The 27668-nt window shown below is 40.5% G+C and overlaps 1 protein-coding gene across 1 annotated transcript in view; it reads right to left on the bottom strand.

Annotated features, from left to right (window-relative positions):
• Positions 1 to 18172: 18172 nt before the first annotated feature.
• The window catches only part of lrrc58b (leucine rich repeat containing 58b), a 55462-nt gene continuing 45966 nt past the window's right edge, over positions 18173 to 27668 (bottom strand). The window contains exons 2-4 of the mRNA XM_073045340.1: positions 27296 to 27424; positions 24067 to 24344; positions 18173 to 22053 (exon numbers count right to left, since the gene is read on the bottom strand). Of these exons, the coding sequence (XP_072901441.1) occupies positions 21860 to 22053; positions 24067 to 24344; positions 27296 to 27424 (601 nt within the window). The 3' untranslated portion in view covers positions 18173 to 21859. The remainder of the gene's footprint in view (positions 22054 to 24066; positions 24345 to 27295; positions 27425 to 27668) is intronic.

Below are 27668 nucleotides of genomic sequence, written 5' to 3'. Positions count from 1 at the left end.
ACAATTTTTCTCCACTTAATGACATAATTTTTGCCGAGAGACACATGAGGCGGCAGATGCCGGGATGGGTACAAAAACCAAACGCTGGAGGAGCTCAGTGGGTTGGGCAGCAGCTGTGGAGGCAAAAAGATGCAGGATTTCAATCCCACTGACAATAGCCCTCCTTCTCCACAGATGCTGCCTAGTCCGTTGAGTTCCTCCAGTGGTTTGCTTTTAGTTTTATTTTAATTTTTTCTCCAAGAACTTCCTGCAGCTCAGCCATCATAAACCCCAAATGCTTCTTTTATGCAGAAATTGCACCAAACAAAGAACAGATGACACCCTGATAAAAATACGCTATACACCCCACAGGCCTGCCTTGGAATAACAAACACTGGAAAATCTGCTGATGCTGGAAATCCAAAGCAACACACTCAAAATGCTGGAGGAATTCAGCAGGTCAGGCAGTATCTATTAAAAAGGAGATTAGCCGACGTTTCAGGCCAAGACCCTTCAGCAGGACTGGAAGAGAAAAAGATGAGAAGTCAGAGTGAGAAGGTGGGGGGAGTGGAGGAAGAAATACAAGGTGGTAGGTGAAACAGGGAAAGGGGAAGGAGGTGAAGTAAAGAGCTGGGAAGATTAGTTAAAGGGATAAAGGGCTGGAGGAGGGAGTTCTGATAGGAGAGGGCAGCAGACCATCGATGAAAGAGAAGGAGGATGAGCACCAGAGGGAGATGATGGGCAGGTAGGGAGATAAGCTGAGAGAAGGAAACAGGAATGGGGAATAACTTTGGCTATTAAAACTTGAAGTTAATCCATCAAAATTATTCTTGATTTCATCTCCTCCTTCCGCTTTCTCCAGATTGTAGTGTACTTAATATTACAGCAATATTTGAGCAATATTGTAAATATATTGTTTGATTAAGTATTCTTTGTTTGTTTACATAATTCATTATGGGTTATATGTAAAAGTACATAAACAGCATATGTCATTACATCACCAAGTCATATCTGAGTGCCTCACTAAAAGAAAAACTAAATACACAAGTATTCAGAGCTCCTGTGTTTTTCTTTTGATTAGTCCCTGGAGTTACAAAACATTACATGTGGTGATGAGGAAGTTTTAAAATAAACCCAAGACGACTACCTTCCTGTTGAAGTGCAGCACATCTTTTCTTTGGAAGGAGAGTGAGATACTTGTGTCAAAAAAAGGCAGAAAACAGTCAAAATTCATGGGTTCATAAACAGTGAGTACTGGGTAAAAACAGCTGGCTACATCAGAAAGATTGCACCACGGATGACGTATACTGAAGGAACTGAGCAGTATTTTGAAGCAAATGAAATAGCCAACAAAAAGCGAGTGACAGTATTACAGAGGGCAATAGGTGGGGAAGCATACCATTTAGTTTAACTGCGCCAACCAAACCAGCTGAAATGAGCTATCCTGATATAATGCAGGAAAATTTAGAACCAAAACCATTGTTGGTTGCAGAATGCTTTAGGTTTCATAAGCAGAATTAAAAGGATGGGGAGGCTATTTTAGCCCGTGTGGCTGAATTGAAGAAATTCTCTGAGTATTGTCAGTTACTACATTCAATCACAATAAAAACAGTTGTATTTTTAGTCCTGTGCAAAAGTATGTAGCTCGGGCTCCTAAGACTTTAGCATGGTACTGTATTTGTTAATGTCGAGCAGAGAGTGAGTTTGTAAAGCTGGTAGGAGCAAAGCATATTGGGAATGACGAGAGTGGAGCACCATGGTAGGGGTGTGGGACAGGTGGAAGAGGCGGAGTGCAAGGGGCGGAGGGGGGTGTGGCGCGAGTGCAGACACACCCAGCCCTGAGACACCAGGCAAAGTAATTTGATTCCAAGCAATTGGTTTATTGATTATTACAGAATGTCTCTCCAGTGCTTCCCACTTCTTACCCTCTCCCTCCCCCCTTCTTCCCAACCATGATTCCCCTCTCCCTGTGTCCTTCACACTCTCAGCCCACAATAGGAACGCAAATCAGAATCAAGTTTATCATCACTCACGTATGCCATGAAATTTGTTTTTATTTTACGACAGCAGTACAGTGTTATACATAACACACACATAATCTGCCTAAGACTTTTGCACAGTACTGTACTTGCTGCAGTAAAACATCCAAACCTGCTCTTGGGAACATTATCACAGAAATTCAACAGACAATGCTGAGTTGGCTAATGCAGACAATGGAAGGCCTCTGCAAATAGCCCCGGGACCCACTTAAAGGGATGGAAAGACAGTGGCTCAGTTCATTGGCTTTATTCGGTGAATCTTGGAAATGTACACATATTCTCTGGCTGATTATAGGATCAATCGCCCTCACCAGATCCAGCTCCAGTCACTAACAAAACTTAAACATGTATGGGAAATTGCTTTATTTAGATAACTGCGGGAAGGAAGTGCTGAGCAGCAATCAACAAGTAGTCAATATATAGTTTACTATGTTGATGTACTAAAAATGACTTTGCTAAGATGCTTTGGTTTTGCTAACCTACATGTTGTAATTACTAAATTTAAAATTCCTGTTAATGCCATATCAGTGGAGTAGATTGAAATGACACATCAATTTGAGTTCCATTTATGCGGAAACAAAGTTAGACACGTACACTCATCTGCTGAGATCAAAAACCCTTAAATGCCAGATGCCGCGGTAGCTTTTACCAAAGTAAAGCTAATTCCTTCTATTGTATTCATAGCACAACAGCTGAAACTGCTCATAACATCACTTGGTACCAAGTCAAGTTGAATTAAAGTTATTGTCCTATACCAAGTTACGGGTAGAACGAGAAACTTGCTTGCAGATGCACCACAGGCCTATACAGTACTGTGCAGAAGTCTTAGGCACACATGCTGTATATAGCTAGGGTGCCAAGGACTTTTGCACAGTAGTGTAGTAACATAAATTATGAGTGGCAGTGGCAAGAAAGAGAAAAAGTAAATACTGAGGTTTCAAGCTTCAACCCCTAGGCAATCAACTGAACTTGAAACTAATCAGAGTGCAATTGGAAACTGACTTCATACTAGTTGTAACGTTTTTCTTAAAAATAAAACACTGAGCCCCAGTGTGATACACCACTTCCCCTCGCCATCTAGGGACACAGTCTTTCCAGGTAAAGAAGTGATTTCAGATGTACTTCTTCCATTCTAGAGTGTTGCATTTGGTGTTCACAAGTCTCCTCTATTCTGGAAAATCCAGGCACTTTACTGGTGTTCAGTCTGCAGGGGTAATCCTGAGTTTCCCATTGCCCACCACTTCCTCATCCCACTCCCACTCTGGTCGTTTGCTCCTGCACAGTGGCTAACATGGCCTTGCGGAATGATGTAAAATGGACGAAGATAAGGGTCACAATGCATAGTTCCCTGAAAGTGGAGATACAGGTAGACAACAAGGTAGTGAGGTAGTGAAGAAGGTGTGTGGCATTCATTAATTGGGGCAAACATGCTATAAATTCAGCTGTTGACTATGTTGGTAAGACTGTTTCTGGAGTACTGTGTGCAGTTCCGGTTGCTGCACTGGAAGCATGTGAAGATGCTGGATTGACAAGGATGTTCTTGGGCCGGAGGGCTTCAGTCATCAGGAGAGACTGGATAAGCTGGACGAAAGGAGGCTGAGGGGTGACCTTGTCGAGGATTAATAAATCAGGAAGGGAATAGATTAAGAGAGGTAAACCCAGTCTTTCTTTCCAAGGCAGGGCTTAGAGAAAAACTGGAGTGCATTGGTTTAAGGTGAGAAAATAAGTACTTGAATGGGATAAGGAGATGGTCTTTCCAAACAGATGGTGGTGGATGAAAGGAACAACCTGACAGAGGAGGTGATACGCTGAGTATAATTACAATGTTTAAAAGATATTCGGACAGCTACATGGATAGGATAGGTTTACAGGGAAATGGGACAAATGCAGACAAACACACCAAGCACACGTGGCACCTTTGTCAGCACAGACAAGTGGGATGAAGGATCTGTTTCTGTGCTGCATAACTTTATGACTCCGGCTCTTTACAGCACCTGCAGTTACTTTGATTTTCAACACTTTGAGTCGTGTTATTCGACTGAGGGAAGGTATCTGTAGCATTCTGCATACTCGAGCAAATTGTCTTCACTCTGTAGGCTGAGCACCCAAACTGTGTGTTGTTGAACCAATACATACAGTAGTTTCAGTGAAACCACTTAGCTTCACCTATCACATTCTAGCTTATATTTATTTCCTCCCCCCCCCCACACCTTCTTATTCTGATACCTTCCCTCTTCCGTTCCAGTACTGATGAAGATTTTTGGCCCAAGCCATCAATTGTTTATTCATTTCCATGGATCCCTGAACCACTGAGTTTCTCCAACATTTTGTTGCCCTGGATTTCCAGCATCTGCAGAATCTCTTGTGTCCCTGCATCACTTTAGTACACAGATTTACTTAAAAGAACACAGCACAAAAGAAGACAAGAAATACAACATTTAAAAAAAAAGAAAACCAACATACACTGTTTCTATTTTCATCTAATCCTTTTTTAACTGAATTGTCATGTTGCTGTCTTTATCATATTAATGTTTGAGTCAACCGTTTGAAGTTTCTTTGAAAACATCGGCACACCCCACTCTTTGGCATTATTTCCCTCCTTCACCTGTTATTTAATGAGGCGTTTATCTCCTGTGAGCTAATAGTTTGCTCAGACCTCCCAGAGAGACAGATTCTGACAGACCAGATGGATTTAGCCAAGCGTGTACACATCCTGAAACTTCATTCTCTTTAATCAGTCGTATTTCATTGGCAAACCACAAGTCATGCTCCAAGCATTCTAAAACTAAGAAAAAGTAGTTGTTTTCTTTTATTTTGCCTAGAACATAACCAATTCAAGTAATTTAGAGATACTAATTTGAAGCTTGGATCAGGAGTAGGATTAAAGTCCAACTCAAATTCAGAAACACTCTCAATGGAAGCTTTGAGGGATTTTCTGAAGAAACTATATTAATTCAACTCCAAGTCCACTCTGTCCAGCTCTCTCCATTCATGTCTTCCCTCTTCATCTCTCCCCGGCAAAAGACCTTGAAATCCCTCTCCCAGACCCACAAGAAAGAACTTCCCACTCAGTGGCTAACATGCCCTATTATCTCTAGTCATAACCCAAACATTGCTGCTACAGAGAAACCATTACCTCAGCAGTGAAACATTATAGTGCGTTACATATTGTTGACTGATAATTGTGTGAACTTATTACGGCTGACTTTTGCTTTACAATTTGCTTTGACTGTGATTGAGAAAGTAATTTCCAATGTATAACTCAGTCCTCGTCTTACATTATTACACTAGTGCTGACAAAAAGCAGATTTTACTTGTAGATAAAGAGGTTTCAGTGTACTTATGAATGCCTCTCAGAGAATAATATTTGTTCTTCCACATTTGCTACATACAATGTGTTGATCAGGAAACCAGACAATGGTAAGAGAATGAGGATATTTGGTGTTTCATGGATGTGTCACGCATTACTGTATCAATTTGAAGCAGATCTTATTCTCCTCTCCATTTCACCATCCTTTACTTCCTTCTGTATCAGATATTTCTGTGGCAAAGTCTTCAGAGCTCCAATGAATTTTTCGATTAACAACTTTCTCCTAGTTTTTCCCTCCTCAATTTTTAAGTGACATTTTTAAATTAGTGATCCCTATCAGTTAGTACCTAATTATAAGTAAAATCCAATTTCTATACATAATACATAATATTTAAAAATTTTAGGAAATTTGGAAATCGTTCAATGCACTCAGGTTTATGAATGCAAAGCAAGACCGTACTGAGAAATTAACACTTTTTACCAAATTGCTCAGAGACAAGAGTCTTTTTTTTTGCTGTCAAGTACAGTTCAGCACCTTATCACATGCCTCAAGTCACCACTTGGAGAAGACTAGAATTTCCTTGCTGACTATTTATACTTTATTTTAATAGCTTCTCAATCTGATTTGTCAGATTACAATGAATAAAGGATTGAAGATTTTATGATGAAGTTAACTGCCAACTTTCCTTTCTTGAACAAGCATTAAACCCGGGAGCTAGAGATAACAAAACTAGTTTTGATGAAAGATTTGAAATTAAGCAATTTTTCAAACTAGTTATACATTCAAACAAAATTTGTGTCTTGAGTATTTTGGATACATAAAGTACTTACAGAGTAATAACTTTTTCAGAATTTTCAGCTGTTTTAAAGTAGCAAAGTACTTTTTAGTTTTAGCCTTTGTATTGCCAGTAATATATTGGCATTCCTTTTCATCATACACTCAATCCCAATTCCGAGCTTTCAGGTTGCAAGTAACGTTGTTTGATTGCTGCTCAATGGCATTATATTCCTCAATGCTGGAGGAACTCAGTAACTCAGGCGGCAGCTATGGGAAGGAATAAACAGTTGATATTTTGGGCTGAGACCCTTCATCAGGTCTGGAAAAGAAGGAGGCAGAAACTAGGATAAGAAGTTGAGGGAAGTGGTGGGGTACAAGCTGACAGATGATAGGATGAGATCAAAGTGGGGAGGATGTGAGTGGATGGGGGAGTGGGATGAAGTAAGATGGCAGAGGGAAAGGGCTGAAGAAGAAGGAATCTAATAGGAGAGGACAGTAGACTGTGCAGGAGGGAAACAAGAGTGAGGTGTTGGACAGGTGGGGAGAAGTGAAGAGGTAACCAGAAAGAGGAATGGAAAAAGAGAGGAGGAAGGAAGGCGGAGAAATTACCAGAAGTTAGAGAAATTGGTGGTCTTGCCATCAGGTTGGAGGCTACCCAGACAGAATATGAACGTTGCTCCTCCAGCTTGAGCTTGGTCCTACCGTGGCAGTAGAGGAGGCCATAGAAAGACATGTCTGAATGGGGAATGGGCAGTCAGACTGAAATGGGTAGCCAACTGGAGGTCCTGCCTCTTGCGGTGGATAGAGCAAAAGTAGTCGACAAAGCAGTCCCCAGTCACCGATGTAGAGGAGGCCTCACCGAGAGCACCCAACGCAAAAGATAATCTTCACTCTCCTCATATTATTCCGGCTCCTGCCCCCTTCCTTTCCAGTCCTGTTGGAGGGTCTCAGCTCAAAACACCGACTCTTTATTCCTGTCCATAGATGCTGCCTGATGGGCTGAGGTCCTTGTATCCAGAGATACCGGCCAAATGACAGACGCACTGCCACCTGGCTGGTCGGAGGACACACCACATGCCAATCAACATTTGGTCCCTCCCAACTAATCAATGCACACCTAAATTATTGGTCACCTTAATTGGATTATCTTGCCCAGCCCCATGCTTTAAAAGGTGAGACATGTGCCTGGCTAGCCCTCTCTTACAGACCACCACATTGGAGGTAAGTGCATTGATTTATGCTTGGGAAGGTTTATCGTTTGTCCCGGTAAGGGAGCCGCAGCTATCCAAGGTCAAGGGGGATAGCTGTTGTAGTGCTTTTCCCTTGTTCTTTGCTTGTGTAACCGTACCCTGTCCCCACACCGCTTCCTGTGTATTGTAGTTGCTTGTGTTGACCTGACTTCCCCTTGTAAATAAATTCCTTATTATTAAAACTGTGTGTGTCCAGGCCTCTACTGTTGAGACTCAAAAAACCAGTTATTTTCCATCACAACAGTCCTCCAGCACTTTGTCTACATTTTCAGCATCTGTAGAATCTCTTCTGGTTGTGGATTACACATCTGACATTTCCCAACCCAAAATACTTGATTAGAGCTGCAGCTGACTGGAGCAGTGGGTAGAACACTGACTCTAAAGACAATCCAGTCTCTATCATCAAGAACTCTAAAGGATCAACATCTAGATCCTGCATCTTTTACCACCTGAAACTTTTTAGTGCAGACATCCTCAAATAATTCTGTAACTGAATGTAGAATCCATTTTCAGTTTAAGGAATAGCCACTTTAGTAATAAGGGGTTTAATGTAGAAACAAGCTACACACCAGATTCAATGATGGTGTCAAAACCACTCATCTCCCATCCTCATATGGTACACCAATCCCACATCTTCATATAAGACCATAAGATCATAAGCTATTGGAGCAGAATTAGGCCATTTGGCCCATCGAGTCTGCTCTGCCATTTCATCATGGCTGATCCAATTTTCCTCTCAGTCCCGATCTCCTGCCTTCTCCCCACATCCCTTCATGCTCTGACTCAATCAAGAATCTATCAACTTCTGTCTTAAATATACATAAAGACTTGTCCTCCACAGCTGTCTGTGGTAAAGAATTCTATAGATTCACCAGTCTCTGGCCAAAGAAATTTCTCATTACCTCTGTTCTAAAAGGACACCCATCTATTCTGAGGCTGTGTCCTCTGGTCTTAGATTCTCCCACCACAGAAAACATCCTCTCCACATCTGCTCTATCAAGGCTTTTCACCATTTGATAGGTTTCAATGAGGTCACCCACATTCTTCTGAATTCTAGTGAATACAGGCCCAAAGCCAACAGATGCTCTTCATATGACAAACTGTTCAAGCCTAGAATTATTTTCGTGAACTTCCTTTGAATCCTCTCCAGTTTCAGCACATCCTTTCTAAGATAAGGGACTCACAATACACAATGAGACCTCGCCAGTGCTTCATAAAGTCTCAATATTACATCCTTGCTTTTATATTCTAGTGCTTGTGAAATGAATGCTAACATTACATTTGCCTTCCTCATCACAGACTAAATTGAAAATTAACCTTTATGGAATTCTGCACAAGGACTCCCAAGTCCCTTTGCACCTCAGTTTTTTTTTTGTATTTTCTCACCATTTAGAAAATAGTCAACCCTTTCATTTCTTCTACCGAGGAGCATGGCCATCCACTTCCTGACACTGTATTCATTTCTTTGCCCATTCTCCAATCCTGTCTGTCTTTTTGTAGCCTTGCTAATTCCTCAAAGGTACCTGCTCTCCTGCTATCTTCATATCGTCTGCAAACGTTGCAACAAAGCCATCAATTTCATCAACCAAATTATTGACATATAGCGTAAAAAGAATATAACTAAAGTTTTATTTAGTTTAGTTTACTTTGTTTTTGATTTTTCAGTTTGGGTTTGTTTTCATCTTTTTTTTGTATCTTGTCTATATTAAGATTTTGGGAGGTCAATTATATTGGTGTTACATATAGTTTCTAATCACACGTGTTAATTGCCAACAATGTACTCCCACTCCCTTTGTACTATTATGACCACTATGTATTTGTCTTTGAAAATGTAATAAAAATATTGAAAAAGAAAGAAAAGTATCAGTCCCAACACAGACCCCTGTGGAACACCACGAGTCACTGGCAGCGAACCAGAAAAGGCTTCCTTTATTCCCACTCTTTCAGTCCTACCAATCAGCCACTGCTTTATCCATGCTGGAATCTTTCCTGTAAAGCCATGAGTTCGTAGCTTGATAAGCAGCCTGAAGTGTGGCATCTTGTCAAAGACCTTCTGAAAATCCAAGTACACAACATCAACTGTTATGGTACCTATATGTTGTCTAGTGCATGACACATAGTGCTTATGGTGAGGTTTCCTCTACACTGGAGCAACTAACCATTAGGCAGAGCACCTGTGTTCAGTCTGCAGAGGTGACAGTGCATCCGGTTGCATGCCGTATTAATTCTCCACCCAACCTCTGTCTCCCTGTTATAATGAGGTGCAATGGAAGCTTGAGGTCCTCACCTTCCATCTGGGCTCATTGCAGCCTTGCAGACTCAGTGTTGAATTCAACAGCTTCAGGTAACTTGCTTTCTCTGTTTCTATTGGATTTGGTCAGCTGACCTGTACTGCTCTTGGCCATCAACCTGTAATATTGAATCATTTGCACTCTCTCCACTACCCTGATCTCGGGGCATTTCCCACAGCTCTGCATTTTCCAGTTTCTACATCCCTTTGCTTCTGTTATCTCTCTCTAACTTTCTTAAGTAATTTACCTACCAAATAACTACAGAACAGCTGACCACCACGGCAATCCTGGCCCCATCACCTCAATGACCTATCCACCCCTCTTCCACCCGCTCTGCAACTTAAATCTCACTTGGTTTCCGTTCTGACAAAGGGGCTACAGCACAAAATATTCGAAAACCTCATTCGATCGAGCTGCATCTGTGGAGAGAAAGAATTGTCAAGTTTTTGGTTTGAGATCCTGTAGCAGGATTGAGAGTGGAGAGGAAAGGTAGCAGGCATATAGAGGAAAGGGTGGGGGGGTGAGACAGGGGCCTAAGGGTGATAGGTGGTCTGAAGTGGGGTGAGGAATGGTAGGCAGAAGGAGCCAGATGGGTGTGGGGGAAGGGTAGAGCTGGGAGACAGAAGAGAGTGGTTGATAGGTGGAAGCTGACAAGAGAGAAAAGAGGGTAAAAATAGGAGAGCTGATGGAACAGGGGGAGGGGAGACTGATAGTGAAGACAAGATGAACATGTCACAAAGTCTATCGCTGTTGAAGCATGATGACAACTGGAATCATTTAAGAGAGGGATGTGTAGGTGCAGAAACCTGGTGGGTGAAGTGAGTGGGTAATAGTTGGACAGGGAGGGGGTAAAAAGGGTGAAGTGGGGTATACTGGAGGACGAGGTATAGAAAAAGTAACAAAAATGGGAGGACCAGGGGTAGATCAGAAGGTATGGGGTTTGGAACATAGGAGAAAAGGGTTACCTAAAATTGGAAAATTCAATGTTCATACCCAGTGGAATAATAGGTATTGTTCATTTGGCCTCACCTTGGCAGTGAAGAAGGTGGAGAATGGACTATTAGTGTGGGAGAGGGAAGGGGAGATGGAAGGCCTGTCATTGGGAGACTAGGATGGACATTTAGGAATATGGAATGTATAGACGAGATTGGAGGAGGTGCAAATGAATTTTTGCCTCACCTAGAAGTGCTGGATAGTGATAAGGGAGAAAAGAAAGGAACAAGGGTTACACATCCTACAGATGAATTATATAATGCACAACAAATTGTAGCAGTCATTTTTGTTTACAACTTGCATGTAAAATTGCTGGCTCTGTTTAAGAATTCTTGAGGATAGACGATGTGGAAAATTCCAAGGAGGAAAAATGAAGATTCATAGGTAGCAAATTGAACCTACCCTGCTAAAAATAAAGACTACCACATTATCTGTGCGTGGATCAGAAAGCAGGAGAATGGGATTGAGATGGATAATAAATCAGCTATGATAGAATGGTGGAGTAGCCTCAGTGGGCTAAATGGCCTAATTCTGCTCCTATTTATTATGGTCTTATGGACAGTTGAATAAAAATAGACAAAATTTGCTGTTTCTTTCACACTTATTGATTTAATTCCTTCAGCCTACCCCAATCCATAAATTCCATAAGATGAAATTTCATTGTGTTTTAGATGTCTGGGTGGGGTAAATGTGAATTTCACAAGGACGAGTTTCTGTATCCTGTGCGGTCAGACTTGGGGTTCTCCTGTAATGATGCAGCACTGAGGTGGGCAAAGGATTCGGTCTGAGCTGATGACCTGCCTGCCAGTTGTCGTAGTTCAGGTGCTCCTTGGTAAAATTTGGTATTCCCAGGAGAGTGTATTGATGGTTGCCCTTCAAAGGTTCACTTGTTATCAAAGCATGTATCTAGATACAACTCTGAAATTTGCCTTCTCTGGATCGCCAAGAAACAAGAAAGAGCATGAAAGTCCTTCAGAGAGAAACATCAAAAGCACCCCCTGAACTTAAAAGAACAGCATCCTGATCATCAACCCCCCCAAAACCCCCTCCCCCTGCACAAAACAGAACAGGGATATCAACCCCTTCCCCCCCCACAAAAAAAACTAACAGACCGCACCAGAATATCAACCCCCAAACTCCCTCTCCTCGCACAACAAAATGGAAAAGGAATGGGTGATTATAAACGCAGAATATAAAAACCCACCGTCTGAAAAAGCCCACAGTCAATAAACACAATAGTCCAATCCATAAACACAGAACCACGTTACCATCCTACGGTATCAATGACATTCATCGAACGAGGGGGACAACATCCAGGTCAGAGAGGCCTGATCAATTTGATCAATTATCGATCAAGTCCTCTGCAAGACCTCAAACACAGTGAGGTTCTGATCAGTAGCTGGAGTCAAGAAAGCTTGTCTGGGGCGCTTGATAATTTGTTTGGTGGTTATGAGTTGGGTAGGGAATTCTCTGAGTGAGAATGGCTTTAAGTGTTAAGTGTTTACTTAATAAAGTTGATTCTCAGCACTGGTCCACACAGGCTGGAACAGGCCCTGTCTGAGGACGAGGATTGTGAGATGATGAGTGTATAGATGATTAGTATATAGATGGATTCAATACATTGTTAAGTCCCAATGTGCTTGTCTGAATGGTTCCCTACATTAGTATCCCATACACAGAGAACCCAGAAAATCATGGATTTGGTGACCTAATTCAGGGATTTGATGCACAGTCTTTCCAAAGAAGCAGAATATATTAATCTACATAAACATAAATATTTGAATATTAAAATTTTGCCAGGACACCTCCATTACACACAGTTTACACTGACTGGTTTGAAATTCTTACTAAGGAAAGTTTGTCATGCTGAATCTTGCTGTACCCAACAAAAGCTGTTACCTCACCGTACTTGAGAGCCCGGTTCAATGCTGACTTTGTGGAGCTTGTTCTCCTTGTCACCACACCATTTTCCTCTGGGGCCTCTATTTCCCCCCACATCCCAAAGACAATCAGATCGATATATCATTCCCTTACTGTAAATTACATCTTGTGTCTTCAGGCAAATGGTAGAGAAATACAGGGAGATTAAAACGATTGTAACATACTGTACAAAATGCTGGATTCCCATCATCTGCAGAATCTTGTGTTTAAGATTAAAAGGAGATTAGTGTTAGTGGATGGGTGCTTTGTGACTGTTGTATATTTGGTATATTAAAGATTCTGACTCCATCATAAATTCCCTCTCAATGAAAAACAATTACTTTCTGTATGGAATGTAGTAAAACAATCCATTATAATTAAAGTTTGTTTACTTGCAAAATACTTATTTTTAATGGTTAACATTCAAACAAAAACTCAAAATAGATATGCAGCAAAGAATTGGAATAGTTTATTTCTATAGTGCGAAAATGCCAGATCGTGAAAATCTGCTCTACTTGTTGAATACTTAAAATACAACCAGGATACTCCATAGCTAGAAGTGAGATCTTGCTACCTGATTTCCACATTTAATGTGTGATTGTAATCTTGAAGAGGATTTGGAAATATGGCTATGTATTTGAGAACTTCCGGCATTAACTCCACCCAAGTTCCTAAAAGCCCACTTTTAGATTTAATTAAAGAGTCATACAGAAATGCATTATGGATACATACATGCCCTTTGGCCCAAACAGACCATGCCTACCATAGTGCCAACCCAGCTAGTCCCAATTTCCTGCATTTGGCCCGTATCTCTCTAAGCCCCACTCCTCCACATATATGTCGAAATGCTTCTTAAATGATATGATTTTATCTGCTTCAGCCACTTCTGGCAACCTATTCTCTATATCCATCACCATCAGCCTGAAAAAGTTGTCCCTCAGATCCCTTTTAATTTTTCCCCTCTCACCATAAACCTCTGTCCCTTAGTTTTGGACTCCTCTACCCTGATGAAACAACTGTTACCATCTACCTGTCATAATTTAAATTATTTCTGTATGATTGTCCACTCATTCTCTTGCGTACCTGGAATAAAGAACTGGCCTGGCTAACCTATCCCAATAACTTGGATCTCCTAGTACTGACCATATACTTGTAAACCTTTTCTGTATTCTTTCCAGTTTAACTGCATTGTTCCTATGACAGAGCGACCAAAACTGTACGCAGTATAGCCTCTCCAGTGACTTCTAACTGCAACATTATGTCCCAAGCTCCTATAATTCAGTGCCCTGTGTGAAGAAGACCACACCTTTTGCACCACCCTGTCTACACCCTGCTTTCCATGAACTACACACTTGTATTTCTAGGTTCCATTGTTTCATTACACTCCAGAGTGCCCGGCCATTCATAGCCCTACTCTTGTTTGGTTTTGCCAAAATACTTCACCTCACCCTTGTCTGTACTAAAATCCATTTGACTCCACCATAGCCCTAATTGATCAAGATTCCCTTGTAATCTACAATAACCCTCTTAGAAAAATAGAGGCCTATGGGTAACTCTAGGTAATTTCTAAAGTAAGGACATGTTTGGCACAGCATTGTGGGCTGAAGGGCCTGTATTGTGCTGTAGGTTTTCTATGTTTTTATGTTACTATCAAAAATACTTCCTGATTTTGTGTCATCTGCAAACTTATTGATGAAGCCTTATACATCCATTTATACAAATAATGAATAACAAGGTCTCAACACTGTGATGCAACACTAGTCACCATTCTGCGAAACAACCTTCAACCACTACCCTCAGCTTCCTACCTTTGAGCTAGTTTTGAATCCACCTAACCTGCTCTCCCTGGATTCCATGGTGCCTAACCCTCCAGATCAGCCTACCATGTGGGACTTTGTTGAAGGCTTTGCTAAAGTCCCAGTAGACAACATCCACTGTCCTACCCTCCTTTTAGGTTAGCTCTTTAAAAATCTGTAGAAACTTCATCAAGCATGACTTCCTACACAAAACCTCAAGCTTTCTCCTCCCAGTCGACTCTGTTTATCCAAATGCTGGTAAATCTTGTTCCACAGAATTCCCTCCCGTAACTTCCCCAGCTCTAATGTCTGCTTGACCAGCCTGTAGTTCCTTGGCCTGACCTTGTTACACTTTTAAACAACAAAACAACACTCACCATATTACACTGTAAACAGTGAGGAGAAAAATTCATTAAAAATCCAATCCACCTCCCGCAGCTCAAAATATAGGCGGCCCTGCTTATCCCTAAAGTGACTTACTCTTAACATACAGTAGCTATAGAACCTCTTGGGAATTTCCTTAACCTTACCTGCCAGATCCATCTCTTACACTCTCTTAACCCTCCTGATGTCCCTCTTGTGCATTCTTAATTTTATTATTGTCATCAAGGGATTTGCATTTTCATGATCTCCTAAACCCAATGCTGTACACGCTTGCTTCTTTTTCCTTGGACAGCCTCGGTAGCTCTCATTGGATAAGGCTCCATAACCTCGGACAGCGTGAATGTGCACCATTACTGTATAATATTACGGTAATTCTTGCACTACCGTCTTGGCAGTGTGAACTTTGAAATCTCGTCATCTTTGACTTGTAAATCTTATACATCTTATATTTAAGGTAACTCTTTTTTTATTCTTTCTGACTTCTCTTCAATTATTTGTATTCCTGTGCACTTGTAATGCTACTGTGACACAGTAATTTCCTTTAGGATTACTAAAGTATTCATCTCACTATCTTTATCCTTTACCCTAACAGCAACACGCTGTCCTGGACATTAGATATCACAGTCTTAAAAGCCCCCAACTTGCCATTTGTTCCTTTCCTCTCAAACAGGTTCACCCTATTGACCTCTGCTAGATGCTGTTTATTGTCCTCAAATTAGCCCTGCGCCTGTTTAGGGCCCTAATCTGTGGACCTGCCCTATCTTTTTCCAACACTATCTTAAAACTGGTACAATTACAGAACATAAAACAGTACAGCACTATACAGCCTGGTCAGCCCATGATGTTGTGCTGACCTTGAGCCTATTTCTATTTTAACTCCTGTTTTTGTGTGTCATCCATTCCCACATATATTTAAAAGCCTCATAAATGCCACCAAATTGCCTGTTGATTAGCTTTATTTATCACATATATCAAAACATAGTGAAATATATCTTTCTCAACAACGACCAACACAGCTCGAGAATTGCTGGAGGCAGCCTGCAAACATTGCTATGCTTCCAGTGCCAACACAGCCTGCCCATATTTACAAACCTTAATGACCTGTAAACTACTTGAAATTAGTGCCAGTTTATTTAGTATCCTAATTACAATATTAAGGAAAATTTTAGTGGATGTTACTTAAATTTACTCATGTTGGGCTATTTACTTCTTGCGACTGCATCTTTTTCTGCTTTTGTAACAATACATGCTTGGTGTTCTGTATGACTGCTGATACTGTGTTTTGCACCATATCCCAGGAGGAACACTGTTTTGTTTGCCTGTATTCGTGTGTGTGGTTGAATGACAAATAAATTTGAACTTCTGTTTGATATTGGTTTCCTGTTAATATCATGCTCTTTGGTTTCTTCATGAAGACACTGATGTGCTGGTGTGAACTGTGGCAGAAAACCCATTGCACTTCAGTGGCTACTGAGTGCATGTGCATGGACTTCTGCTGTTGTAACTCATTCATCTCAAGGTTCAATGCGTTGTGCATTCAGAGATGCTCTTCCGCACACCACTGTTGTAACGTGTGGTTTCTGAGTTACTATCACCTATCTGTCAGCTTGACCGGTGTGCCATTCGCTTCTGACCTCTCTCATTAATAAGGCATTTTCACCCACAGACCTGCCGTTCATTGGATTTTTATTTTGCACCATTCTTTGTAAATTCACTGTTGTGCGTGAAAATCCCATGAACAACAACAGAACCTCTTGACCGTGTCTTTTAGCTTTTAAGCATTGAGCAGCTGCCCCAATTGGTAGATTAAGTATTTGCAGTTTGAGGCTTTAGCTCTCCCAGGCTTCGGACAGAGAAAGCGAAAAGTTGGACATAGATTTTTATAGGTAGGAACAAATGAGATGCTTATGGAGTGTAAGAAATGCAAGAGAACAATTACCGGTAAGTAAGAAATCAGGAGAATCAAAAGAAGGTGTGAAGTTGCCTCAGAGGACAAGGTGAAGGAAAATCCCATGTTCAGAGCAAAAAGATTGCAAGGGACAAAATTGATCCTCTGGCAGATCAGAGGTAATCTGTACGTGGAGCCAAAAGAGATAGGGGAGATCTTGAATGTATTTTTTGGTATCTGTATTTACTTAGTAGACAGACAGAGTCTTTAGAAGTGAGGCAAAGCAGCATCAAGTTCCTGGACTCTGTACAGATTATAGAGGAGGTGGTGTTTGCAGTCTTGAGGCAAATTAAGGTAGATAAACCCCCAGGGCCTGCTAACGAGTTCCCTTGGTCCCCGTAGGAGGGGAATGTAGAAATTGCAGATATATAATTGCCCTAGCAGATATATTTAAATCATCTTGAACAACAGGTGAGGTACCAGGGGATCAGAGGATAACCAATGTTGTTCCACTGGTTGAGAAAGGCTCTAAAAATAAACTAGGAAATTATAGGTGAGCAAACCTGACATCAGTAGTTGGAAAGTTATTGTACGATATTCTAAGGGACTGAATATATGATATTTCAATAGACAAGAACTAATCAGGGATAGTCAGCATGGTTTTGTGAATGGTAGGTCGTGTCTAACCCATCTCATAAGAGTTTTTTTGAGGAAATCACCAGGAAAGTTGATGAAGGCAAGGCAGTGGATTTGTCTACATAGAATCTAGCAAGGAATTTGACAAAGTCCCTGTCAAGAAGGTTCAGCTGCTTGGCAATCAATATGAGGCAGTAAATTGGATTAGACATTGGCTTTGTGGGAGAAACCAGAAAGTGTGGTAAATTGTTGCCTCTCTGACTGGAGGCCTGCAACTAGTGGAGAGCTGCAGGGACTGGTGCTGGGTCTGTTATTGTTTGCCATCTATATTAGCAATCTGGATGATGATGGGATTAACTGGATCAGATTTGCGAAAGACACCAAGATTGGGGGTGTAGTGGACAGAGAGGACCACCATCATGGCTTGCGGCAGGACCTGGACCAGTTGTAAAAATGGGCTGAGAAATTGCAGATGGAATTTAATGCAGACAAGTGTGAGGTGTTGCACTGCAGTAGGACCAATGAGGGTAGGTCTTGCCCAGTGAACAGGCATTGAGAAGGGCTGTAGAAATCTGGGAGCTCGATTTCAATGTTTAAGAGAAGTTCGGATAGATACATGTTTGGGGTATGGAGGGCCCCAAACAGGTCGATAGGAGTGGCAGGTTAAGTGATTTGGCCTGGACTAGATGTGTCAAGGGGCCTGTTTCTGTCGTGAACTTCCACTAGTGAGCAAAGATACAGGTATACCTAAAAATGACAGTTATTAAATTCAAAAATCATGGTGTACATTAGCAATGTTTCCCTTGAAAGAGCACTTTTTGGAAGAATTACCGTAGTTGTCTGGAGGAGGCTCACTGAGAGGATTAACCTTTTAAATATGTCAATAATGAAGTCTGTGACACTTCAACTTGTACTGAAATATGCTGATTTTATAAATATACACAAAAACCAAAAGGATTTAATTATCTAACAGAGTAACAAAATAAAATGACTGGCAAGATTTCAAAGTAGAAATCCCAAATGTCAAAACAGTGAGCAGTCATTAATAGGAAAGAATTGTTTTCCTAGTTTTGATTAAATTGGAGCTTACATGTCAGACTTTTAGATATTAGGCAAAGAAGTGATATGGGAACAATACAGAAAAGTAATGGAAAGCTAACAGATTAGCCATGATTCAAACAATGATAGAGCAGGTGCAAGGGGTCAAAAAGCCTCCCTCTGCTTTTTCATACACTTTGTACTCAATTCCCCACATACTGGATGTGTAGTTGAATGCCTTGAATTATTCTACACCTATTAAACGCAGAACATTTCAATTGTACAATAACAATCATAATGTTGGATTATAATTTGGTTATGACACATGGGAAAACATCCACAAGCAGTAATCAATGTGATGTCACTCTTCATTTCAGGAAAAAAAGCAGCAACAATTTTGCAGGCTTCTTTATTATTAATCTACTCAATTGTCTGTTCAATCAAAAATGATTCATTAGGTCAATATTACTGATACTTACATAGAATGAGTATCAAATAACAATGTTCCAGAGATAATTCAACAATCCTGTTCTCCCACAGTTTAGATAAATGTGGACAAACAGCACAAACTAGTGAAATAAAACCATTGTCCCTATAAATGCAGATTTCTCCAATCTACGGTTTCTGATAACATCTCTCTAAAGAGAAAAAGCTTATAGAATAACCCCATTGTGTATCAAAGTGATTCATTCATGATTTTTATTCATGTCTACAATGAACAACATGATAAACCACTGGTGACCCTTCCAAAGGTGGAGTTTACAATAGATTCCTCTTTTATTTTGCTGATTCACAGCTACAAATATGGCTATGAATCTCCAGCCCTTTCTGCTCATCCGTAATGTCAATGGTTAGTATTTTCTTGTTTTCAATCAAACAGAATAAAAGAATTAGCGTTAAATAAGGCCCTGAATTCCTAATAAATTTGTCTACACTAAAGGTTTCACCTTCCTAAAACCAATAGTTCGCATTAGTATCCAGTGTTATTTAATAAACTGGTTTTACATTAGAATAAATCTGTTAACTCAGCAGGCTAGGCAGCATCTATGGAAATGAACAAATAGTCCTGTGTTCCTCCAACATTTTGTGTGCGTAGCTCTGGATTTCCAGCATCTTCAGAATCTTTTGTGTTTATATCCCAATAAACCTGTTTATATATCATATACTTTGCAAATGTGGAAGTCTCATTTATTCTTTTCAATAGCATAACTCCAGCACAACAGTAATAAAACTTCCGTCAATGCAAAACTGGGGGGCAGAACTCAATTTATTTTAACAGCATTGGATGAAACGAAAGGCAAATATCCTTCCTTAAAAACAGAGGTTCCAAATGCCGTAAGCAAAAACTGTAATAATCAATAAATTCCATTAAGGTATTTGAGCTCACAGCAGGAAACATTCTTTTTCCAGTTTTACATGCAAAATAGGATGCCTATCCCAGCCATTCATCAACTGATGTATCCAGAGATTGTCAGACATAACAAATCAATGCAAATTGCATGAATCCATGAAGCATTCCTGTTTTCTGTAACTTAACTCAGCAACATAAACAACCCAAATCCTTCACATGAATGAATACTGAATATTAGGAACGGAAGCTTAAGTTAGATAGAAGCTCAAATGCCCAATGCTTCCTCATGGATTGTAACCATTTTCTTTAGCTTAACGATTTCATTGCAGGCACTTTTTTATACTACAACATCAATTAATTTGTGATTACTTGTATTTTATTGTGAATCGATTTATCCAGTAGCAAAGAGGAATTAAACAGAGAAGAAAAAATGACTACCAGACCTTTCAAGCCTGCACACCAGTCAATACGGCTTATATGTTGGCTTCAAGCCCTTTCTGTGCCAGTTCCCTATAACCCTCAATACCTCAATCTTTCAACTATTTATAATCTCTACCTTAAGCATATCTAATGACCTGACCTCTATCATCCGAGGCAGAGAATGCCAGATTTTCATTGCTGAATGAGGTAAGTATTTTGTACATTTCGCAATTTCAAATACTTTGCCCCTCATTTTGTAGCTACGTCCCTTTCTCTGTGATTTTCCTACTAGTGAAAACATCTTGATTAGCCACCTGAGAATTTTATATGTTTGAGCAAGGTCACCGTCATGCTTCTAAACTCCAAATAATAAACATTCAAACTGTCTAGTCTCTGTTGGTAGGACAACCCTCTCACCCCAAGAATTCATCTGGCAAATCTCCTTCAGACCGCTTCCAATGCTACTATTTTTTTTAGGCAAGAGGATCATAACTGTGTAGAGAATTTCAGGTATGGCCTCAGCAACATGTACAGCTATGGAAAAAATCTTTCTATTATTAAAGTCTACTCTGTTTTCAAAAAATAAAAAGGCCAAAACACTGCTTGCCTTCCTAAGTACACACTGCATTGCCTGATAACATAGCGATTTTTGCACCCAGTATCTATGAACTTGACTCACTTGCAGTCTCTCTTTCTCCATTTAGATAATAATCCATCTTCCAAATCCTCTCGCTGAAATACGTGACCTTAAACCTCTCCTCATTAAAACTTGATTGAGTAATTGGGCAAAAACATGTCCAATCTATCTCTTCTCCGTTGAAGAATCATAATGTCCTGATCACAACAGCCTTCTCACTTAATTTTGCACAGTGCCCATCTAACAGAACTGCTTTCTCACAGCTCTAGTGGCCTGGGTGTATTCTTCACCTCCTTTGCTGTTAATATTAAATTTACTGTAGAGACTCCTTTAAGTGTACGGGTTTCCTGCTTACAATCTAGTCTCATCCAGCAAAACAATGAAAAGCAGGTTGGTAGATTGATATGTCACAGTAACCTACCATTAATATGCAGGTGAGTGGCAAATCTGGGAGGTGGGCTGTTGATGGGAATGTTGAGAGAAGAGCTTTCAAAGAAAAGGGAATGAGATTGCTCTGAGTTGCACAGAATCGATTGGTCAAATTGTTTCCTTTAAGGACATAAGGAACTGGCACATGATAAAAATGTAGAAGAGTGGGAGTTCTTTTATCCACCTATAGGCTGCCACTGAAGCAATAATTCTAGCAATGAACATGCCACCACTATTTAATCCAGTCTGTTAATAATCAGAATTAAAAAAAGAATTGCTGCTTGGTATGGTACATATTCTAATTTTACAAACAAGATCTTCTTTAAAGAAAAAGTTTTCTGATACATGTTAAGATTAGCATTTCAAATGAAAGATTATATGTTTGAAGTTTTTAAACATATTAAAGCTGTGCTTCACATAATAGTTTGGACTATTGTTATTTAAATTAGCTCTTTGCATATCCAATAAAGAATACCAGAATATTTCAAAATTACTGGCGTAAAAATATAATCCTTTTATACAAATACTTCTGTAATAATACTTCAAAGATTAGGAATGCTGTGCAAACCAATAGACTACAAATCTGATGTGAAGGCTTGAACGTTAGTGTAAATGCTTCCATGACTGGATTCAAAAAAACCCTGGCACATTGTACAAGATAGGTTCAAGTCATCTAGGACTGCAGAAATCTAAATCTTCATGATCTCCATAAATGAGCATTTAGCCAAGGAGGACTTTCTGCATCCGGTGTTGAGGAATGTTGAGTTCATCATCAGAATCACAGTCACTCTGAGGGTTAGAGCTGCAGGGTGAGTAGCATTGTGGAGAACACAGATAGTGCATTAGGGGCAGGCGGTACTTGCCACAGAAATCGACAAACTTGATATGACGAACGCGAGAGTCAAAGTAAACTCCTATGGAAGAAAAAAAACAATATGTGTAAAAAAAAAACACAAAAAAAAAACAAACTAAATGAATATCAAGCAACACACACAAAATGCTGGTGGAATGCAGCAGGCCAGGCAGCATCTATAGGGAGAAGCACTGTCGACGTTTCACCGAGACCCTTTGCCAGTCCTGACTGCATTCTACCAGCATTTTGTGTGTGTTGCTTGAATTTCCAGCATCTGCAGATTTCCTCATGTTTGCTTTGGTAACTAAATGAATATAACCTTTTTTTCTGGCGCGGAGATTTCAATATCTTCTGCAGTGAAAAGACCAATACATGAAAAAAGGTTAGTCACTGAAAATACCCATCTTAAATTTGACTGGTTTGTGATCATTTCTTCTAAAGCTATGGTCTTAAATATAAACAGCGGAAAATAGAAAGGTATGAGGAGTGCATTGGCTAGGAACCTTTCCTACCACAGGCATTGCTTCTATATTGGTGGTGGCATCCATCGGTCTCGAGAGACCGTGGATCTGCGCCTGGAGTTTCCAGGGCGCAGGCCTGGGCAGGGTTGTATGGGAGACCGGCAGTTGCCCTCTCCACGCCACCGATGTTGTCCAAGGGAAGGGCACTAGGACCCATGAAGCTTGGCACCGGTGACGTCGCAGAGCAATGTGTTTTTAAATGCCTTGCTCAAGGACACAAACACGCTGCCTCAGCTGAGGCTCGAACCAGTGACCTTCAGGTTACTAGTCTGATGCCTTGCCCACTAGGCCACGCGCCAACACATATTACTATATTACTGATTATATAACTACATCTTCCAAAATAGGATTATCAAACATGGTTTTGCATTTACTTTATTTTCTAAAACAGATACTGGGGCAGAACACCAGCTCCTCAGCAGGCACTAGTCATATGAAACAAGTACAGAAATGTGGATCTGGGAGGCTGCAGAGAGTATTGGCTGGAAAGTACAGGGACCATGTCTCAATTGTTGATTCTATGGGACTTGGGGTTCTTGTGGGTTACAACTTCAGATTGGATGCACTTCTTTGAAAGGGGAATTTTAGTCTCGTGTACATGGCCAGAGAACCAATGTCAGTTACACTTGTAGATTTCACAACGTCCAAATGATTTTCCTTCATGTGTCTGGATTCCTTAACATGAGGGGAAGCTTTCACCATCTCATATAGAAGGTGGAGGAGCAGGGAAACAGGTGCAGGGACAGAAAGGTTTGGTCCATATTTTTAATATGCAGTAAAAGGACTCATCCCTCTAAAATTTTTATACCCTGATTAGATAGTTGGCCTCTCCATCTGTCAAATATGATACAACTGAGGCTCAGCAGCCAAATGGGTCAGCATTCAATCATTTAGTTCAACGTGCTTTGATGAGAATAATCTGTAAAGTGCAGCAGGATGTGTGCCTCTTTATCATCTAGAAACTTACCCTCACTCACACAGTTAAAATTAGCTTCTAAATTATATCAATTACTGTGATAGGAATGTATACTGTCAGGGAGCAAGGTTCAGAGGTTTTAGAATATTGTCAAGTATCATTAATAAACTCGTGCACTGCATCTCAATGTTGCTCACTGTACTAGAGCACGTACAGTGAGGAAAAATGGTTCAAAGGCTCATTTTATTGTCAAAGAATCCATGTACAATACAACTCTGATATTCGAAGATCTGGAAATTAGTAAATTATTGTCACAGGTAATCACATGCAGTACCTACCTCAGTAGTTATTGCATGCGATTACCGCAGTACAGAAGTAATACAAAAGAAAAGCAGAAGAATGCAAAATAGTGTTACAGCTACAGAGGAAGTGCAGTGCAGGTAGACAATGAGGTGCAAGGCTATGACGAGATAGAATGACAGGTCAAGAGTTCATCTTACCAACAGGGAGCCATACTAACTCTAATAAGAAAACATTAACTCCTGAAAGATACAAATAAAAATTAACTGCAACCCAAGCATTATTTTCGCTCTCTTTCCAATCCCCTCTAAAAGCAATGTGAAGCATAGGTTCTTACCTGCACACTTGGGGTTTGGGCACTTGCTGGCTGAATCCAAATAGTTGACCAAGTTTCTAGGCATGTCGTTATTAGTGTACCGAATGTTGCGGGATTTCACAATCCGCCCAGCCAGTTCAAGTAGAGATGGGGGGTTGTAGATTAGGTCTCTTATAAATCGCACAACAAGAGGGTTGCCACGTAGACTGAGCTCCTGTAGATGGACCAGGTTGAGGATTTCTTGAGGAAGATATGTAAGTAAATTATTGTGAAGACTGAGTGACCGTAGAGAATTCAGCCTGGAAGGTCAGAGGTGACTGTAGTCAGTGGTTTGGAAGGGCAATTCATGTCATTATTTAATGAAGCCCACAATATAGAACATTCTGGCAAACTAAAATAGTATTGCTTTTTATTTATTCATAAACCTCAAAACCATTCCTACCATTCAATATCAGGATTGACTGGAATCCTACTCATATCCCTTAGTACTAATAGTTATCACTAAACTATAACCTCAGATTTAAAATTAATAATTAACCTTACATCAATTGGCAGTTAGGAAAAGAAATCTACAATGTTGTATACCTTTACAGAAATACCAGTAGAATATTGCAAGGCCCAGACAGATGGATGTAGAGAGAATGTTTCTTATAGTGGGGGAGACCAAGACCAAAGGGACTAGCCTCAGAATAGAGGGATATCTATTTAGAACAGAAATGAGGAGGAATTGCTGTAGCCACAGAGTGGGGAATCTGTGGAATTCATTACCACAGGATTGTAAGTGAACTACCTTTTCAAGTCCAGCCACAAATTCTCAATTGGATTGAGGTCTGGATTCTGACTTGGCCACTCCAGGAAATTAACTTTGTTCTTTTTAAGTCATTCCTGTGTAGCTTTTGCTTTATGTTTGTCATTGTCTTGTTGGAAAACAAATCTTCTAAGTCACATTCTCTTACAGATTGCTTCAGGTTTTCCTCCAGCATTTCCCTGTATTTTGCTGCATTCATTTTACCCTCTACCTTCACAAGCCTTCCAGGGCTTGCTGCAGTGAAGCATCCCCACAGCATGATGCAGCCACCACCATGCTTTATAGTAGGGATTGTGTAATTTGGTTATGTATGGTGTTTGGCTTATGCTAAACATAGCGTTTAATCTGATGGCCAAAAGGCTCAACTTTGGCTTCATCAGACCATACAACCTTTTTCCAACTGACTTCAAAGTCTCCCACACGCCTTCTGGGAAACTCTAGCCAAGATTTGCTAGATGATACTAAGCTGGGTGGCAGTGTGACATGTGATGAGGATGTTAGGAGAATTCAGGGTGACTTGGATAGGCTGGGTGAGTGGGCAGATACTTGGCAGATGGCGTTTAATTTGAATAAGTGTGAGGTTATCCACTTTGGGAGTAAGAACAGGAAGGCAGATTATTATCTGAACGGTGTAGAGTTAGGTAAAGGAGAAATACAAAGATCTAGGAGTCCTTGTTCATCAGTCACTGAAGGTGAATGAGCAAGTGCAGCAGGCAGTGAAGAAGGCTAATGGAATGTTGGCCTTTATTACAAAGGGAATTGAGTACAAGAGCAAGGAAATCCTCTTGCATTTGTACAGAGCCCTGGTGAGACCACACCTGGAGTATTGTGTACAGTTTTGGTCTCCAGGGTTAAGGAAGGACATCCTGGCTGTAGAGGAAGTGCAGCGTAGATTCACGAGGTTAATTCCTGGGATGTCTGGACTGTCTTACGCAGAGAGGTTAGAGAGACTGGGCTTGTACACGCTGGAATTAAGGAGATTGAGAGGGGATCTGATTGCAACATATAAGATAATTAAGGGATTGGACAAGACAGAGGCAGGAAATATGTTCCAGATGCTGGGAGAGTCCAGTACCAGAGGGCATGGTTTGAGAATAAGGGGTAGGTCATTTAGGACAGAGTTAAGGAAAAACTTCTTCTCCCAGAGAGTTGTGGGGGTCTGGAATGCACTGCCTCAGAAGGTAGTGGAGGCCAATTCTCTGGATGCTTTCAAGAAGGAGCTAGATAGGTATCTTATGGATAGGGGAATCAAGGGATATGGGGACAAGGCAGGAACTGGGTATTGATCATAGTTGATCAGCCATGATCTCAAAATGGCAGTGCAGGCTCGAGGGGCCGAACGGTCTACTTCTGCACCTATTGTCTATTGATTTCATGTGAGTTTTTTTTAAAACAGTGGCTTTCTCTTTGCCACTCTCCCATAAAGCTATGACTGGTGTAACACCCAGGCAACAGTTGTTGCATATGTGTAGTCTCTCCCATCTCAGCCATTGAAGTTTGTAACTCCTCCAGAGTTGTCATAGGTCTCTTGATGGCCCTTTTTGCATGGTCAATCAGTTTTAAGGATGGCCTGCTCTAGGTAGATTTAAAGCTGTGCAATATTCTTTCCATTTCTTGATGATTGATTTAACTGTACTCCAAAGGATATTCAGTGACTTGGAAATTTTCTTGTATCCATCTCCTGACTTGTGCTTTTCAGTACCCTCTTTGCGGAGTTGCTAGGAGTGTTCTTTTGTCTATGGTGTAGTTTTTGCCAGGATACTGACTCACCAGCAGCTGGACTTTCCAGATTCAGGTGTATTTTTACTACAATCAATTGAAACATTTGACCTCACATGGAATCCCCATTTAACTAATTATGTGACTTCTAAAACCAATTAGCTGCATTAGTGATGATTTGTGTGTCATATTGAGGGGGGCAGGGCTTGAATACTTATGGAATCAATTATTTTGTGTATTATATTTGTAAGTAATTTAGATCACTTTGTAGAAAGTTTCACTGTTGATCAGCATCAAAAAACCCACTGTGATTCAATGTTGCAAAGCAATAAAACACGAAAAATTCCAAAGTGGGGGTGTGTGAATACTTTTTATAGGCACTCTATGTAATGTGTCCTCAATTGAATCCGAGAGAAATGTCACTACACAATCTTTGCTGCACTCTCTCTCAATGGCACACACCTTTTTAAAAAAAAATTCGTCAAGTGTAGTCTAGAGCTTTATCTATACAGACCCAATCTTCTAGCTATAAAAATCTAGATATAAATGTATATTGAGACACAGGAGATGGCAAATGCTGAAATCTGGAGCAAAGCACAAAAGCAGGAGAAACTCACGAGGGTCAAGCAGCATATATGGAAGGAATGAACATTGATGTTTCTTGTTGAGGCCCTTCACCTGGACTCATTTACAAACGTAACACACATCTACTCTGTTACTTACTGAGCAAGCTGTGGTGGAAGGCCTTGAATGCGGTTGTCACACAGTCCCAGATAACTTAGGTGCTGCAGGTTAGCAAGTTCTGGAGGAATTGATAGAATTCCATTTCCACCCAAGTACAACAGCTCTAAGCTGAAGAGGGACAGAAAGCAAACATTAATTATGGGCTTCAGTACATTTCATTATTTTTAATTACATTCTTTCAAAACCAATTTACAGCATTTTGACAACTGGCTAATCCAAAGGCAAGACTTAGCAACCCAGCATTTTTTCTCCAATTGTTTGTGAGGGTGGCTTGTTCTGACAGCAATACCCCAAATATAATGATGCAGCAGTGTAAAGATTAGTAAAGATTAGCTTTATTTGCAATGTCAGC

The sequence above is a fragment of the Hemitrygon akajei genome, chromosome 5 (genome assembly GCF_048418815.1).
Source record: "Hemitrygon akajei chromosome 5, sHemAka1.3, whole genome shotgun sequence".
In the NCBI taxonomy this organism is placed as follows: Eukaryota; Metazoa; Chordata; class Chondrichthyes; order Myliobatiformes; family Dasyatidae; genus Hemitrygon; species Hemitrygon akajei.
This window is presented reverse-complemented; position numbering and strand designations above follow the sequence as displayed.